At 36.5% G+C, this 16,851-nt stretch overlaps 1 protein-coding gene, 1 long non-coding RNA gene and 1 pseudogene across 4 annotated transcripts in view; all 3 read right to left on the bottom strand.

Annotated features, from left to right (window-relative positions):
• LOC311085991 (uncharacterized protein) overlaps window positions 1-16,851 on the bottom strand; it is an 83,169-nt gene that overhangs the window by 53,397 nt on the left and 12,921 nt on the right. The window contains exons 13-14 of one of the 2 annotated variants that reach the window (XM_084118612.1): window positions 16,175-16,242; window positions 14,599-15,115 (exon numbers count right to left, since the gene is read on the bottom strand). In XM_084118612.1, the coding sequence (XP_083974738.1) occupies window positions 15,055-15,115; window positions 16,175-16,242 (129 nt within the window). In that variant the 3' untranslated portion in view covers window positions 14,599-15,054. Of the gene's footprint in view, window positions 1-1,504; window positions 1,571-14,598; window positions 15,116-16,174; window positions 16,243-16,851 lie in introns of those variants that run through there. The other variant, XM_084118613.1, reaches the window with a different exon arrangement.
• Window positions 2,537-3,415, bottom strand: LOC311086007. The gene is made up of 3 exons (XR_014606988.1): window positions 3,263-3,415; window positions 3,028-3,128; window positions 2,537-2,586 (listed from the first exon to the last, which is right to left on the bottom strand). It is a non-coding gene; the product is annotated as an uncharacterized lncRNA (long non-coding RNA).
• LOC311087006 (polymeric immunoglobulin receptor-like) lies at window positions 4,962-10,936 on the bottom strand (annotated as a pseudogene). The gene is made up of 5 exons (XR_014609606.1): window positions 10,822-10,936; window positions 7,570-7,717; window positions 7,093-7,417; window positions 5,094-5,399; window positions 4,962-5,011 (listed from the first exon to the last, which is right to left on the bottom strand). The product of XR_014609606.1 is annotated as a polymeric immunoglobulin receptor-like (transcript).

The raw sequence follows: 16,851 nt of genomic DNA, 5'->3' as shown, positions 1-16,851 counted from the left end.
CGGTAGTGACCACCTCACCCATCCTTCTTCGTCGAGTCAAGCTCTTGCACTTTTGAATCCAACTGAAAAATGAATGTTGAGAAAGAAGAGGGCAGCTCGGACTGCTGCATCAGTCTCTGTCTCCATCGAGTCAGTTCAAGATCTTCCCAAGCCAGTTCCAGTCACCCCAGAGCCTGCAGAGACCGTTCCAGTCTACCCAGAGGAGTCCATTCCAGAGCAGCGCAGTCTCATAGTTTTGGCCCCTGAGACCATTCCAGACGCTCTCATTGAGCCCATCATGGCCAAGGAGGCCGTTCCTGAGCAGCCCGTTCTCACTGTCCTGGACCGAGAGGTGATTCTCAAGCGGCCTGCTTTCCCTGTAACAGTCATGGAGTTTGTCTCCGAGGAGCCTGCTGTCGTTGCCACGCAGGCCACTCCTGAGCACAGTCCAGAGTCTCCTACAGTCCATGAGCCCCCTCAAGTTCCAGAGCAGCTCATTTCATCTGTTTTGAACAAGAATGCCAGTCCAGAGCCAGTCAAGCACAAACTGTCATGCCCTCAGAAGCCGAAGAAAAGGAGGTCCCATGTTGGCAAGTCAAATGTCCTTTTAGAGGCCCCTAGCGCATTGGCCCGGGAGGTCCTGAAGCAAGTTCCAGTGTTGGCTCCAGCCCCTGAGCAAATTCCAGTGTCGGCTCCAGCCCCGGAACCATGTCCAGTGTTTTGTTCCTGAAGCCCTCGAGGGCACCCCAAGTTCAGTGTCTGTCAAGTTCACTCTAGTGACTCTTGAGTCTGTCAAGTCAAGTCCAGCCCCCCCAGATCCAGTCAAGTCAGTTCTAGTCAAGTTCTAGATCGTCTTCTGACTCCAAAGAAATGAAGGAAGAGAGCAACCAAGATCACTGCATCAGCCTATGAACAAGTCGAGTCTGCTCCTGTCAGTCCGGAGCCCGCCGTTTTGGAGGAAGCTGCCCCAGAGCACGCCAGTGATACCCTGAGAGACACCTCAGCAGCCCTTGGGGACATCCTAGTGTCCAGTCATGTGTATATCCCTTCAGCCACGGAGCACGGTTCCGAGTCGGTGCCCAATAATGTCCAGGTCTCTCCCGAACACATTCCCCTGACACGCATAGTATTGTCATGGCCCCCGAGTTCATTCCTAATTCCTTCCCAAATCAAAGATTCATCCCTAAAACTATTTTTAGTAGGCCTATAGCCAACTTTGGAGCACAGCTTGGTTAGCATGTGGCTTTGATGTTTTAGCAATTTCAGAGTCCAAATTGTTTTGTAAAATATATATTTTTGCATAAAATAAGTTTAGTACAGAACATTTTCTTTACAGTAAACTTAAAGTAACTTTTTTTAAGTGTTTTTACTTCAGCAATCTTATTCCAAAGTGACATTTAACAGGTTTACACTAACTAAAAACTGAAATGGTACAAATAGATTTATTATTAATTTACAATCAATTACTTTCATTTGCTCATAACGTCATTAAGAAGGAGCAGGGTGTGTATGGATATGAACTCACAGCCTTTCGAGGTTTTTTCACAGAGCTGTAGATCACGTCGCCCTCTGGATCCACTGATGATAAAGCCTGTGAATAAACATGATCAGCTTAAGAATAAGAATTCTGAGGATTTCCATTTATTTCCTTTTTAGCATTTAGTAATTCATTTGTAATAAACATAATATAAATTGTATGTGGGCATTAAAACTAGTTCTTTCTAACTAGTATTCATTTAGCATGTGATGTTTTCTTTCTCGAAACTGGATAAGCCTATCCCAATCCTTCCTCTTGTGTCAGACATGAGCTGTAAATGATGTGAAGAAACTGAATCTCAAAATAGAAAATCCAAGTCCATCTTCAGTGTTCTGCAAGGTAGGCAAAAGTTTTTTGTGCTAATTTTAATTTTCCTGTCGCTGTGCATGCACTTTTATTGTATGTGGCAGTGTAAACAACAGCTCAAAACCCTTTTATTTAAAGGCTAAATTTACTTCCCGTAGACAATTCCCATTGCATTACAATTGCAAGCAGTATCGATGATGTCACTAATGTTATGTGCAGTTAAATATCCCAGTGTGTATATTTGTGTTCTTCTCACCAATATGCTTGTTGTGCAACGTGGAGTTTGATGTGTTTTATAGACATGATATTGTTTCTTAATCAAATGTGTTGACCCCCCTCCCCCAGCACCCCATCCTAAAACAAGTTTCCCTTTTGATTTGGACAAACAGGACGTCCCAGCCCAAACTGCAGTGTGACTCAGTCATTCAGAGCATTCAAAGACCATACTTACTGCCTTATGAAAGATCACAGAACTGTAAGTCACCAAACAGCCGTCCACTGAGGCAGAAGACTGTGAAGAAACACAACTGATGATCATTCATTTTCAATCATCATCTCAGTAAATGTCTACAGAGAGGACTGATGACTTACAGTAGCGGCTGCTGGACTGATGGATGTCATCTGGTTTTCAGAGACGGTCTGCATCAAACACAAACACAGATTTAGATTATTTTCTGAAGATTTCTGAATTCCATCAGTGTGTAAACTACTTACTGTATTACTGGTGGTGTTAAAATGTTCTTCTTCTCTAATGTGACCCCTCTCTGTCAGAGTGAGATATGAAGATTATATATCATAATATTTTCCATAGACACTGTTAAAGAAAAACCTTTTTTATTGTTTTTATTGTTGTGAAAACCAAATTTTGGAACCTTTATTTTTAAGATTATACAATTACAGTTGACAGGGTTTATGAATGGCATATACAAAAGATATAAAATACTTGATTCTAATTGGTCAGTTGTATCTTTTTGTCAAATGTGTGTGTATCATGATGCAAAACTAAATTTGACCCGTTTTTTTGTCCCCATTTTTGTAATTGTGCTAGTTTGATGCCTCTCAAGTCACTTTACAGCCTCTTTCTTCTCACATACTGTAATCCATACAGTATATTATGCCCATTTATTGATTTCTTTATTAAATAGCTGTAAATGAAGCACAATAATATACTGTCAGTCCTCCAGAAGTGTAAAGCGAAAACTCACCCGGCTTCTTTCTCAGCCTCCAGGTTACTATTACAGCGAGAAAAACAAGCAGGAACAGCACAAGCGTCGCTACAAGACTCATGAGCAGAATCACATCATGCCTGCAGTGATGGAGAGACATATGTGTGTTTATCATACAGAACTATTCTCACTTTTATTGTGCAGAAAGTTCCTCTGTTAAAGCTTTGTTTCTAATTTAGAGATGCAATATAAGCAAATTAGTTCATTTACATGCCTTAAATAGTTGTTTTGCTCATCCTGGCGGTGTATTTTTGTATTAATAGTCGCTGAGGCTGTTGTTAGAGATGGATGAGCTGCATCTCTGCAATTAAAATGAACATTACATTATGTTGACATGTAATAGTTTGGTATCAGTTGCTATGAATGACTGAATAACAATGTTCACACTTACATGCGTGTCTCAGGTCTTAAATCAGTAATCATAACTGCTGCCAAAAACAGAAACAGAGAAACAAGTTTCTTAGTTTGATCAGAGTGTTATCATTAATGAAAGAAGCTGTTTGTTATGGGAGCCCGTTTCCAACACATAAGGAAAAAACGAATGCCTTTATAAATTATAATTATGACATAGAAAGTTGACTTTGTGTCATAATAGTGACTTTTGATGTCATAATTATGACTTTTTTTCTTATAATTTAGACTTATGTCATAATTTTTTTGTTATAATTATGAATAAAGCATGTTTTTTTTTATGTTTTTCATACTTTTTAATGTCATCATTAAAAATGCTGTCGTAATTATGACTTTTTTGTTATAATTTTGACTTGTCACAGTCTCAGCATTTTATGTCATAATTATGACTTCTATCTTATAATTTAGACTTTTGTCATAATTCTGACATTTTATAGAATTTCATCTTTTTGTGTCATAATTATGACTTTTTATCTCATAATTCAGACTTCTGCATTTTTTTTTCCATAAATGTCATAATTATGATTTACTAAAGCATGATTTTTTTTCCGTATGTGGCTGAAATTGGCTTCCATTGTATGCAGTGCATCTAAACAACGATTGTCTCCAGAGTATTTTTTTTTCTTTCTGATGGATAAATGATTACACATGTCATTTCATAATTGGTAATTAAACACATTAAAATATTTGATCTGATTAACCCAGTTCAGCTGCTCCTTACTGGTTATTTCATTCACACTTGTAGGATTTCTGCTTGCAGATGTCTGAGTTGTGTACCTGCAAAACAATGTAAAAAGAGAGAGAAGAATATGTGACCCTGGATCACAAAACCAGTCACATGTCGCACGGGTATATTTGTGGCAATAGCCAACAATACATTGTATGGGTCAAAATCATTGATTTTCCTTTTTTACCAAAGATCATTAGGATATTAAGTAAAGATCATGTTCCATGAAGATATTTAGTAAATTTCCTACCGTAAATATATAAAACATTTATTTTTGTGAGTGAATGCAGCACAATCACCAACATAAATGGACAACTTTAAAGGAGATTTTCTCAATGTTTCGATTTTTTTGCACCCTCAGATTCCAGATTTTCAATAGTTGTATCTCGGCCACATATTGTCCTATCATAACAAACCATACGTCAATGGAAAGCTTATTTATTAAGCGTTCAACTGATGCATGAATCTCAATTTCAAAAAATGTACCCATGTAACTGGTTTTGTGGTCCAGGGTCACATATGTTCACTCAAAAATTAAAGTACAATCGAGTCTTTCCAAACCTGTAAGTATACTGTATACTTTCTTTCTTCAATGAAAAAAAAATAAAATGTAGGCTTGTATGCTCTTCTCCTGTACTTCTTTCCTTAAAAAATACCTAATCAGTCCAAATTATGAACAAATCATTTAGACCAGTTTTGGGAACAGGATCAACAGGGTTCTGGCTACAAAAGTATTTATATGCATTTGATTCTTTTAAATGGTCAAAAAGTACACCTACTTGTCTGTCTCAGGGTCAGATGGTGTAGTTGTTGGAATATGTGTCACTGAAAGGAGAAAAACATGAAGTTATTTTTAGGCCATTAAGAGTGTCACCATTTTTATAGCTGAACAGATTTGTGATCTTACCAGGTTTGGGTTCATTGACAGTGAGTTGAACAGGAGCCTGCAGATCTCCTACAGAGCAGAGGTACCATCCAGAATCACTGAGTCTCAGTCCAGTCATCAACACAGTGAAGGAGCTTCTCCCATCACTGATCTGGACTGATGAATCCTGGGATGTTTTAGTCCTCTTCCCAGTGTAACAGCTCTGATCTTTATATCTGCACCACTGTTTGAGTTTATACTTATATCCAGAAGTGTAGAAACACTGGACACTGACATTATCACCTTCATGTCCAGATACACTGCTGCTCTTCACAGACACATCAGGAGCTGAACACAGTCAAAAAGACAATAACATTTGTCCATTGTCTTATTGGCTATAAAATGTAAATAGGCCCATCTAAATTCCTTTGATATTGATTTATTTGATATTTTTAAGTGTTTGCTATATGGTAACACACTTTATTCAAAACTGGTTTTATTTTTAACAGTTACAGTCACAGAACCGAAAAATGTGTTAGTTTGGTTCCTGTACTATAGAAAGTTCATTATTTCACCGATATGCAGTAAAGCTGTTCTAAAATACTAAAAATTAACAAAAAATTACATAATTTTTGTTTCCGAATTCAAAAAATGTCTTCTGCACTGATACCGCTTAAAGGGATAGTTCGCCCAAAAATGAAAATTCTGTCATCATTTACTCACCCTCAAGTTGTTTCAAACCTGTATGAATTTCTTTTTTCTGCTGAACACAAATAAATAAATGATGACAGAATTTTCATTTTTGGGTGAACTATCCCTTTAACTGCTTTTTTAAACCACATTCAGCGAGTAATGTGATCCAGAACGAATCACTCTTATGAGACGGTTCTTTTCAGTGCATTAAAAAATAGGCTACAGGACAACCAGTCCAACTCCAGAATGAATACGCTTGTTTGAGAAGAGCAAAATCTGCGCAGAAGCGATCACCGGTGATCACCGCGAAATGCCGGTTAGAAATGTGTCCGAGTGGTCCTGTACCGTAGACTGTATAAAAGGCTCTGATGTCCTGCTGACGTAGGCTATGTAAAAAAACTCTTGCGAAGGCGAGGCGGACGTGTCGGATTCTGCAGTTGATCTCCACCGACTGCGCTGAGTAAAAGCGATGGGAAACGATTTGCTGACGACACAGCTTAATGTTCATTGGTTTAAACAACCGTAATATATTGTTTTCTTTTACAATGTTTGATTTTAAAACCCTGATATCCTGCTTTTATGTGTATAAATGATGTGTGACTATTCCTAAACTTTCTCTATGGGTTATGTGATTGTTGTCATATTTAGGTCTGTAAAAATGTCTATGTATTTGTGGTACTGTACTGCACAGGAGTATGTGTGAAACGGTCTGACTGAACGTTGTTAAATGGGACGGTCTAGCCTACGGAGGATTGTTCTTGTCGCCAACTGTGACAGCTGCCGTTGATGAGTGGCAGTAACGTTTGTACTGGACTTTTTGAAAGTTATATAAAACTCTCTTAAAGAGGTTCACAAACTGTCTAAATATGTTCACCATGGTCCATTTCTATGATAAAGAGTAAACTATATAATCTCATAAATCTGTAAACTAACTAATCGCATCTTAGTAATATAAGTCAAAATTGGAATCACTTTCAATCTTTTTTAAAAGTATTTTTTTTTTTACATATGTATCATTAGATATTTGAGTAAGTTGAAACCCAATACTTTAAAGGTGTAATTCGGTTTGCTTGTGTGTAAAGAAATACATATTATAACCCAACAACACTTAGCCTATACCTTTTATATTATTTACAATGTTATTTATATCTTCATTATTTCATTTTTATATTGTATTATATTATATTTATAATAAATATATAACCCAACAACAACACTTACCTTTTACATTATTCATAACGTTATTTATAGCTTCATTATTTCATATTTATTCTATTTTAATAAATTGCATTGTCAGAAAACAAAACTGTAATTCGTAAATCGTAATTTGTAAAGAAGTTTTTTTTACCTGATTGTACCGTCAGATACAAATAATAACCAGCGTCTACAGTGCCAGGGCCACCAATCTCCACAGCGCACCAGTAATATCCAGAGTCGGAGATCTCCAGTTTGTCCCATCGCACTGTAAAAATACTCTGGTCTGGATAATCAGTGATGGAATATTTTCCTGTCTTTCCTGCATATGCTAATATACTGCAAGAGCTCCAAATATGTCCCCCAACACAAATATTTGTGGTTTACTTTATGTTGTTTATCATACACACATGGAATAATGCCAGATGATCCAGATTTCACTGCTATATTAAGTTTCAGTGTATTAACTCTAGCACCACCTGTGGACAAGAATAAACGTATGGGAGAAAACATAAAACACAAACTGCACATGATGTATATAGAAGAATTATAACTTAAACCATTAAAAAAAATTAACAACAGACTATACAATGGTTTAGTAATACTTTAAACAAAATGATATATATTTTACCTGAGATGTAAAGTAAAATCCCACAGAGAAGGTAAATCATGTCTATAGTGGAGTGTGTGTGCATGAGAGGAGCTGGTCACTTCTTGAAGTGTCTCTGTTTCCTCCTGTTTCCGTTTCAGAGAAATAAGAGCAGAAATATCATCATCGCCTGAAACCACATAAAATAAGCGTCATCAAGTGAGCAAAGTAGCAGCAGCAAACTCAAACTAGCCACAACACAACAACAATCAACATTTTCCTTATGGCTAATTTGATTTGTGAACAGGTTAAAGCATGTTAAAAGATACTGTAGTAGTGGTATAATCTGAATAAGCAGATTCTCTTGTTCAATTTGATATAAAACTTGAACATTTTGATTGACAAAATAAATGCATACAAAATCTAAACTGTACATGTTTTCAAATATAACAACTCAAAATATTTCAAAACACAATTCATAGCAAAGAGTATAGGAAATAGGAAACAATTATATTAAAGTTTGAGATAAAAAAGTATTGCAACCATCCCCAGTGTCTCATATTTCCTTAAAATAATTCACAATTTTAAAATGTATTCAAGAATATTTAAAAATGTGTTGTGGCTACATTGGTTCCTGTAGTGAGTGTGCAAGTAAAATAATAATGTGTGAGTGTGAATCTGCACTGTGGCCTTTGGACAGAAACCAACCACAAAAACACACGAGTCAGTAAAGAAGCAAAACATTCACGCAGAGACTGACCTCAGCTCCACCGGCACTGTTCACCACATGCAGATACAGTGAGATACATACAGTATATGGGCAGACAAAGAAACTGATGTCTCTGTTGACGGCCATTCAAAAGAAAAAAGTAGTGTATATCCAGAATACAGTATAGCAACAGTTTCAAACGAGGAATGAAATGTTACAATACATAGTCCGGGTTAGTTGAAACATACCGAGAGGTGAGATGTAACATTAGAAAATGTATAAAAAATTAATTTTGAAAGGTTTTTATTCAACACAGGCTTTTTAACATAATTGCTGTGTGTGTGTGTGTGTGTGTGTGTGTGTGTGTGTGTGTGTGTGTGTGTGTGTGTGTGTGTAACAAAACTGAATAAAATGAGCTGAATAAAATTGGAAGCGTTCATTTCAGGTCTCCCCTACACATTACAAAACAAGACAGGACAATAGAACCTGAAGCCAAAGGCAAACAACACACACACACACACACACACACACACACACACACACACACACACACACACACACACACACACACACACACACACACACACACACACACACACACACACACACACACGTTAGGTTTCAGTATGTGCTTGGTACGTTTTTTCGTCTTCAAACCAAACTTGGGTCTCCAGCCAAACTTTAAATCCCGTCTGGCTAGCGCACTTCCCATAATGTTTACGCATTATGTCAGCAGGTGGAGAGTAGACGGCCCATTGAAAGGGATAGTTCACCCAAAAATGATCATGTGATCTGTGATCATTTACTCTCCCTCAAGTTGTTCCAAACCTGTATGACTTTCTTTCTTCTCCTGAACACAAAAGAAGATATTTTAAAGAAGGTTGGTAATTAAACAGTTGCTGGTCCCCATTGACTTCCATAGTATGTTTTTTTTCCTACTATGGAAGTCAATGGGGTCCATCAGGCATTTGGTTACCGACTTTCTTCAAAATATCTTCTTTTGTGTTCAGGAGAAGAAAGAAAGTCATGCATGTTTGGAACAACTTGAGGGAGAGTAAATGATCAGAGAATTTTTATTTTTGGGTGAAGTATCCCTTGAACAAGCATCTGGATGCAGTCTCAGGATAAAGACTTGATGCTTGATGATTTGATACTTGAGTCAATGGTGTTGAAGTTGCAATCAATTTCTTCCATGTTAAACAAAGAAATGATGATGAACTTGCAATTTTAGTTTGACTCTCTAATGGTTGAGGAAGTTACACATGTCTTGATGTGTTGAGGCCTGTGTCTTGATGTGGTGTGTGAGCTCTGAGGCCGGGTGAGTTCACACTCGAACAGCAACCAGAAGACGCAGAGAAGAGAGAGGAGAGAGGTCACTCCGACAGTGGCCTTTAACTCTTCAGTGAGCCAATAGGAACTTAACCCATCACAGAAACCCTTCTGCATTTTTACATTATCAATGTCAAAATATTACACAATTTTCTATCTTTGAGGGGACATTTGGAGAACGAACACACACATTGGTTTCCATTTTTTATGGGGCGTTTCTATACATAATGATTTTTATACTGTACAAACTGTATATCTCCTAACCCAAAACAATCCTACACATCTAAGAAAACCTTCTGCATTTTTAAATTGTCAAAAAACATCATTTAGTATGATTTATAAGCTGTTTTACTCATGGGGTCCAAAAAAAAAAAAAGTACCCACAAGATCAAAAATGTCTGGTATTTTCGGGTACACTTTGTCCCCATAACATACCTAAACCACACACACACACACACACACACACACACACACACACACACACACGCACACACGCACGCACGCACACACACACGTTATAAACAAGTTTTCTCAAACCACTACTTTAGCACTCTTAGCTTTAATGATAATACTGGTGCGAAATAGCTAAAACAATTTTCGAATTAAATAAAAAATATATGCATCAAATAATTATTTGTTCAGCGTGTTCAGTGGTTTTTATTTGGTTTGACCTCCTGCCTCCATTAACTTATGAATGTGTTTGATGTTGTTGAACTTACAGCAGGTGAAATATGGAAAGGGGGACTTTTTAAGTTTAATACAATATACTGTAACATAATATGACAGTATGAAAGTGTTAAGTCATGGTCTGAGGAAGGTGATTTTAGAAATAGTGGGATATAGACATCAAATGAAATGGTACATTTGTGTTAAGAACATTCTAGTGATTTATTTTAATACTGTCATTTTAAAAAATTCCAAAAGTCAACAATCCACATTTCCCAAATGTCAACAATGAGTGTTGCAACTGTACGGTTACTGGAAGTTCTTTTGTTGTTGTTGTTTTAAGTTGTTGAAAGGTTTTTTATGCAATGTTCAAGTCTTACACAGCTGGATATAAACTGAACAGTGGCTGAAAGTAGAATATATTATATATACACACTTATAATCAAATATAAATGCAGTACTTGCTCACCCTGCTGTCTTTAAGAAGTGAAATCAATCAAAGTATACAAAGAAACAACAGAAGAACTGGCTAGTTTACACAAACAAACACAAAAGCATGTTTTGAGGGTAGAATGTAATTTCTTTCTTACCTGCAGTGTAAAGTAAAACACCAAGGAGAATCAGAGGAAGAGCCATGTGACCGTCCGAATGAGTAAAAGACAGAACCTGAAATGAAAATCTGACTTTCTGCCTCTGATAATGAGCCGTTCCTGTTTCTACTCATTGATGTAATGAAAACTGAAGTCAGCAGAGACATCATCAATCCTCCGCGCACACACACACACACACACACACACTTAAACTGCTATAGGAATGGTTTTCAAGAGTATTTTAAACATGCACTTGAAAAGGTTTGGATAAAAGCAAAGAGCCGAGGCAGCCTTACAGTACAACACTTCCCAAAGAAATATGCACAAATATAATGTACAAAACACTGAAGCTGAAGGCCTTATAGATTATTGACACTTAATTCATAAAAAGAGATATCTTCATGCATCTTACAAACCAGGCAGAACAGATTTTACACAAGCATCTTATTTCATTCTCCAAACTAAAATTACAATTCCATTCTTGTTTGGGTATCAAGCCCAACAAAACATCACTGACACACATTCAGACAAGAGTCAGGGATGTAATGTAAAAAGCAGAATTGAGAACCTTTTCAAACATTATCAATTTCAGGGTGTTATGAACTGCTCAGAGACTTGGGGTGAAGATCCAAATGCAGATTTATTGGGACAATCCAGAATCGTAATACACATTACAGTCAAAAGGTCAAACACACAGGCAGAGAATCAAAAACCCAAGACACAGGAGACTAGGATAACGCTCAGAACTGCAGGGCAACAAGACATTTCACAAAGTAAGAGTGAATACACAGGGCTTAAATAGACAAAAGAGAACAAGATAATAACACACAAGTGGAAGTAATCAGAACATGATTATCCAGGCAATGGTTTATGGGAAATGCAGTTCATGGTGAGATAAAGCAGAATGATGGAGTGCCCTCAGCTGGTGGTTGTGACACAGTGACAGTTATCACAGTTATGTCAAATAAATGGATACATTTATAATATTGGCTGGCCATAATAAAATCTTTGCCATTTCATAATCGTTTTGCCATTTAAATTTCGCTTTGAAATAGCAGGTTCCATTGTGACAACATGCCCCACTATATTAGTCATTGCAGAATGAGTCTGTACCTTTTATCTTGGGTAATAATTGCAGGTGTTTTCTACAGCTTTTTGTCTTAATTCGAATGACTTTCAAAAAGTAATTATACATATTCACTGATAAAGTCAAAACCATAAAAACATGTACAAAGTACAAATCCAAAGTAATTCAACAAGCAAAATAAATAATGACGAATGCAAATAAGACTCATTTGTATAACAGACTAAAACAACCCATAAAAGACTGTTCAAACACAGTTTATTTAACTGGTCAGGTTCATATAGAGGGCAAGCATTTGTTAGTGCATTAAACAGATTTTTAAAGGGTACACATTTTTCATGTTGAAAGACAAACTGAAACTTTGTTTCCAGGCTTAAAAAGATAAAAAAGACAAGTAACCCTGCTTCACTGACTGTTTGAAACTAGACAAAATAAAGCCAACAAAAGCAAAAAGCATTTGTATCCCTCATTGTTTTTCCAACCTTGTTTTTTTGGGGGGGAAATATCATCCCACTCTTTAAACAGCCACACAAAGCACCAGTTGACTAAACCCAGCAAATATCTTCACCCCCTCCTTCTCCTCCAGGAACGCCACAATCTGAGGGTTTTTAAGGCTTCTCATTAACCTGAAACACCTGCCTCCACTGATCATCTCAACCCACATCATTAGCCCATTACAGGGGTGTAGATCCCAAACAGAACCAGATGAGGGAGACAGAGACTCTATAGAATACAGCACAGTAGAACAAAACACTCAAATAATGCCTGAATTACAAGTATATACCCAATAAAAATCATCATTAAACTGCTAAACTATGCTGGTCAGTAACAATATAAATACATGATACACACAAGACTGAACTGATTAAACCATTTAACTTAGTTAATGTACCCATAATTGCAGAATATTACAGAGAACCGGCGCTGCATGGTCTCTATAGCATCTAAAGGCAGATATTAAAGGGTTAGTTCTGAGGTTAATCTGAGCTTTCTGTCCCTCCATTGACAGCCAATGCAACTTCCACTTTCAATAAAACTGAGGTTAAACCACTGGAGTCACATGGATCACTTTAATGATGTCTTTACTACCTTTCTGGGGCTTGAAAGTGGTAGTTGCATAGCTGTCAATGGAGGGACAGAAAGATCTCAGATTTCATTAAAAAGAGCTTAATTTGTGTTTGGAAGATGAAGGTTCAAGGTTCAAAGGTTTTATTTGTCACATACTCATACAAGATGCGCAGTGAAATGTTTTTGTGACACGCACTGTACTTCTGTGCTCAATTGTAATAAAAATAAATGCAATGTAACTAAAAAATAAAATACAATAGAAACAATAAATACAATAAAGTACAATAGCGGTTTTAGCGGAAGTTTATAATTAAATTAATATTAAAGGTATAGCGGAGGATTTTTTACTTCCGGGTGGATAGCCTATACTATTGGTCCTCCTAATTGTCAATCATTCTGGTGAATCAATCAAACTTATTCAAAAAGTGGAGAGGGTGGGTCTTATCTAAAATCGGAAAGATCCTCCGCTATACCTTTAAGTTATAATTAAGTTATGATTATGACTAATTTACATATACAATAGTAATGAAATCAATGTATAATAGTTATGAAAGAAAAATATATTATTATAATATAAGTTAAAGCTAGATCGACAGACAGATGTACAAATGTTAAAATTCAATGGCTGTTTTTAAGTGTTGAAAGTGTATTAAAAGTTAAAAAAGTTCAGAGTGCAGAGTTCAGGGCTCTGATTGCCGCAGGGAAAAAACTGTTCCTCATCCTCTCTGTACGTGTTTTGTGGCAGCGCAGGCGTCTGCTTGACCTGAGGGTTACAAACAGTTTGTTGCAGTTGTGTTGATTTTATTCACGCTGCTAGGCAGCCTGGACACCATGCAGATTTTCCCCTGAAAAAGGGAACCAATCACAGAACGGGGAGGGGGCAGCAAGACGATGACGACACCGAAGCAGTTTGTTTATATCTATGGATCCAACATGGCATCAGACTCGACGTTACCTTCTACCCTCATGTTTATCTTGCACAAACGGTAATATTCGCTACAAATAAATCTTTGACCCATCGTCTTTTTCTCGTCGAATTTCTGTCGCTCTACATACGTCATCTGGTATAATTGAAGCGATTGGCTATGAGCTACGTACAGGCGCATTTGATAGACATTCATAGCGCCCAATAAACGGCTCTGGGCATTCGTAAACCACGCCTCAAATACGAGAAAATGAACACGTGGTTCCCAGACCAAGTCTCAAATGAGACTTGGTCTGACGTTAGCCAGGCTAATTTAGGTGAACTATTCCTTTAAAAATTTCAGGAAGTTTCACATCAGAACTTAAAGGTTCACCCAAAAATTCACCCAAGTTCACCCAAAAATGAAAATTCTGTCATCATTTACTCACCCTCAAGTTGTTCCAAACCTGTATGAGTTTCTTTCTTCTGCTGAACACAAAGGAAGATATTTGGAAGAATGTTTGTAATCAACAGATCTCGGTCCCCATTGACTTCCATAGTAGGAAAAAAATATACTATGGTAGTCAATGGGGACCGAGATCTGTTTGGTTACTGACATTCTTCTAAATATCTTCTTTTGTGTTCAGCAGAACAAAGAAACTCATACAGGTTTGGAACAACTTGAGGGTGAGTAAATGATGACAGAATTTTTATTTTTGGGTGAACTATCCCTTTAAAGAAAAAAACGAAAACATCACTGAGATGTTAAAAAGTTACAATGAGAACATCACACATATGAGATGATTGTTGAACAGGTCAAGGCATCACGAATGATACATTACTTGGTTTTAAAAATTGTTGATATGAATTTGAACAGATGAAGAGGTACATGGTAAAACTGTAGATAAAATTCACCATCAGATGGCGTCACACTTACAGGACAGATGTGTATTAGGCTATATGAGCAATTTTACGTCCTTATTTATTGTGCAATTAAAATGAATTAATTCAAAACAAAACATTAATAAACTAAAAAGTAAAATAACTTAGTTTTTTTTTTTTTTTAAATGAACTGTAATTTAATAACTACTAACAAAATTGCATTTCCATAAGCCTACAATTTATGTAGGCCTAATTTGGACTTGCATGAAAAGAAAAATGAAGGTTTCAGCTCTTTCTAACGTGTTGTTGTGTCACTTTTGTCCTCCATTTGGTCAAGAATCCATTCTGGAATGTCCCTGTGATGTAAAGATGCAGAGAAATGAAATGCACTTCTATGCAAGACTGGAATTATTCATTTTGTTTCAACTATAAAAGCCAACTTTAAACACGCACACACACAACGCTGACACATTTACAGTTTTAGCTGCATACAACCTGTTAAAGGAATAGTTCACTTTAAAATGAAAATTCTGTCATCATATACTCACCCTCATGTCCCATTGACTTCCATAGGAAAAAAATATACTATGGAAGTCAATGACACCCAGAAACTGTCTGGTTACTGATATTCTTCTAAATATCTTCCTTTCTGTTCAGCAGAAGAAAGAAATTCATACAGGTTTGAAACAACATGAGGGTGAGTATATGATGACAGAATTTTCATTTTTGAAAACTTGTCCCACCAGTGGGATGCTTAGTGCTCTTTTTTATTGCCTTTTTTTCCTATCGCATATCTTATTATTCATCTTAAATTAGGTATCATTCGAAAGCTTAAACTACGGTGGCCGCGAGAGCTAAACTAAAGAAAACGCATGCAAATAGAAACAAACACCAGCAAATTAAGAAAATGTGCTGCAAAAACTCAAAACGCACTCAACACTAGATACGTGTCTGTATTTGCAGCACGTGTGTTATCAAACTGATGATGTTTTCTTAATTTGCTGGTGTTTTTTTCTATTTGCTTGTGTTTTCTTCAGTTGCACCTGCAGCACATTGAGTGATTTCAGTATTCAGTTTAGAAGGCCTATAGCCAACTTTGGAACACAGCTTGGTTAGCATGTGGCTTTGATGTTTTAGCAATTTCAGAGTTTGTAAAATATATATTTTTGCATAAAATAAGTTTAGTACAGAACATTTTCTTTACAGTAAACTTAAAGTAACTTTTTTTTAAGTGTTTTTACTTCAGCAATCTTATTCCAAAGTGACATTTAACAGGTTTACACTAACTAAAAACTGAAATGGTACAAATAGATTTATTATTAATTTACAATGACTTTCATTTACTTTCAAAAATTACTTTAATTTGCTCAAAACGTCATTAAGAAGGAGCGGAGTGTGTATGGATATGAACTCACAGCCTTTCAAGTTTCAAGTTCACAGAGCTGTAGATCCCGTCGTCCTCTGGATCCACTGACGATAAAGGCTGTGAATAAACATGATCAGCTTTAAGAGTTCTGTATCACAACCATTAGTCTGTAATTTCTGTGCTACAAATGTCACATAACAGAAATGCAAAAATAGTGATAATTTACAAAAAGGGGCAATGGGAAGCAGGTGTGCTGGGGATTTCCATTTAAGCATTTAGTAATTAATTTGTAATAAACATAATATAAATTGTATGTTGGCATTAAACCTAGTTTTAACTAGTATTCATTTAGCATGATGTTTTCTTTCTCGAAACTGGATAAGCCTATCCCAATCCTTCCTCTTGTGTCCGACATGAGCTGTAAATGATGTGAAGAAACTGAATCTCAAAATAGAAAATCCAAGTCCATCTTCAGTGTTCTGCAAGGTAGGCAAAAGTTTTTTGTGCTAATTTTAATTTTCCTGTCGCTGTGCAAACACTTTTATTGTGTGGCAGTGTAAACAACAGCTCAAAACCCTTTTATTTAAAGGCTAAATTTACTTCCCGCAGACAATTCCCATTGCATTATTGCAAGCAGTATCAATGATGTCACTAATGCTATGTGCAGTTAAATATCCCGGTGTGTATTTTTGTGTAACAAGTGTTCTTCTCACCAATACTCTTGTT

The sequence above is a fragment of the Abramis brama genome (assembly GCF_963993115.1).
Source record: "Abramis brama genome assembly, chromosome: 7".
Taxonomy (NCBI): Eukaryota; Metazoa; Chordata; class Actinopteri; order Cypriniformes; family Leuciscidae; genus Abramis; species Abramis brama.
Note: the sequence above shows the minus strand (reverse complement) of the source record. Positions and strands in the feature narration are given on the sequence as shown.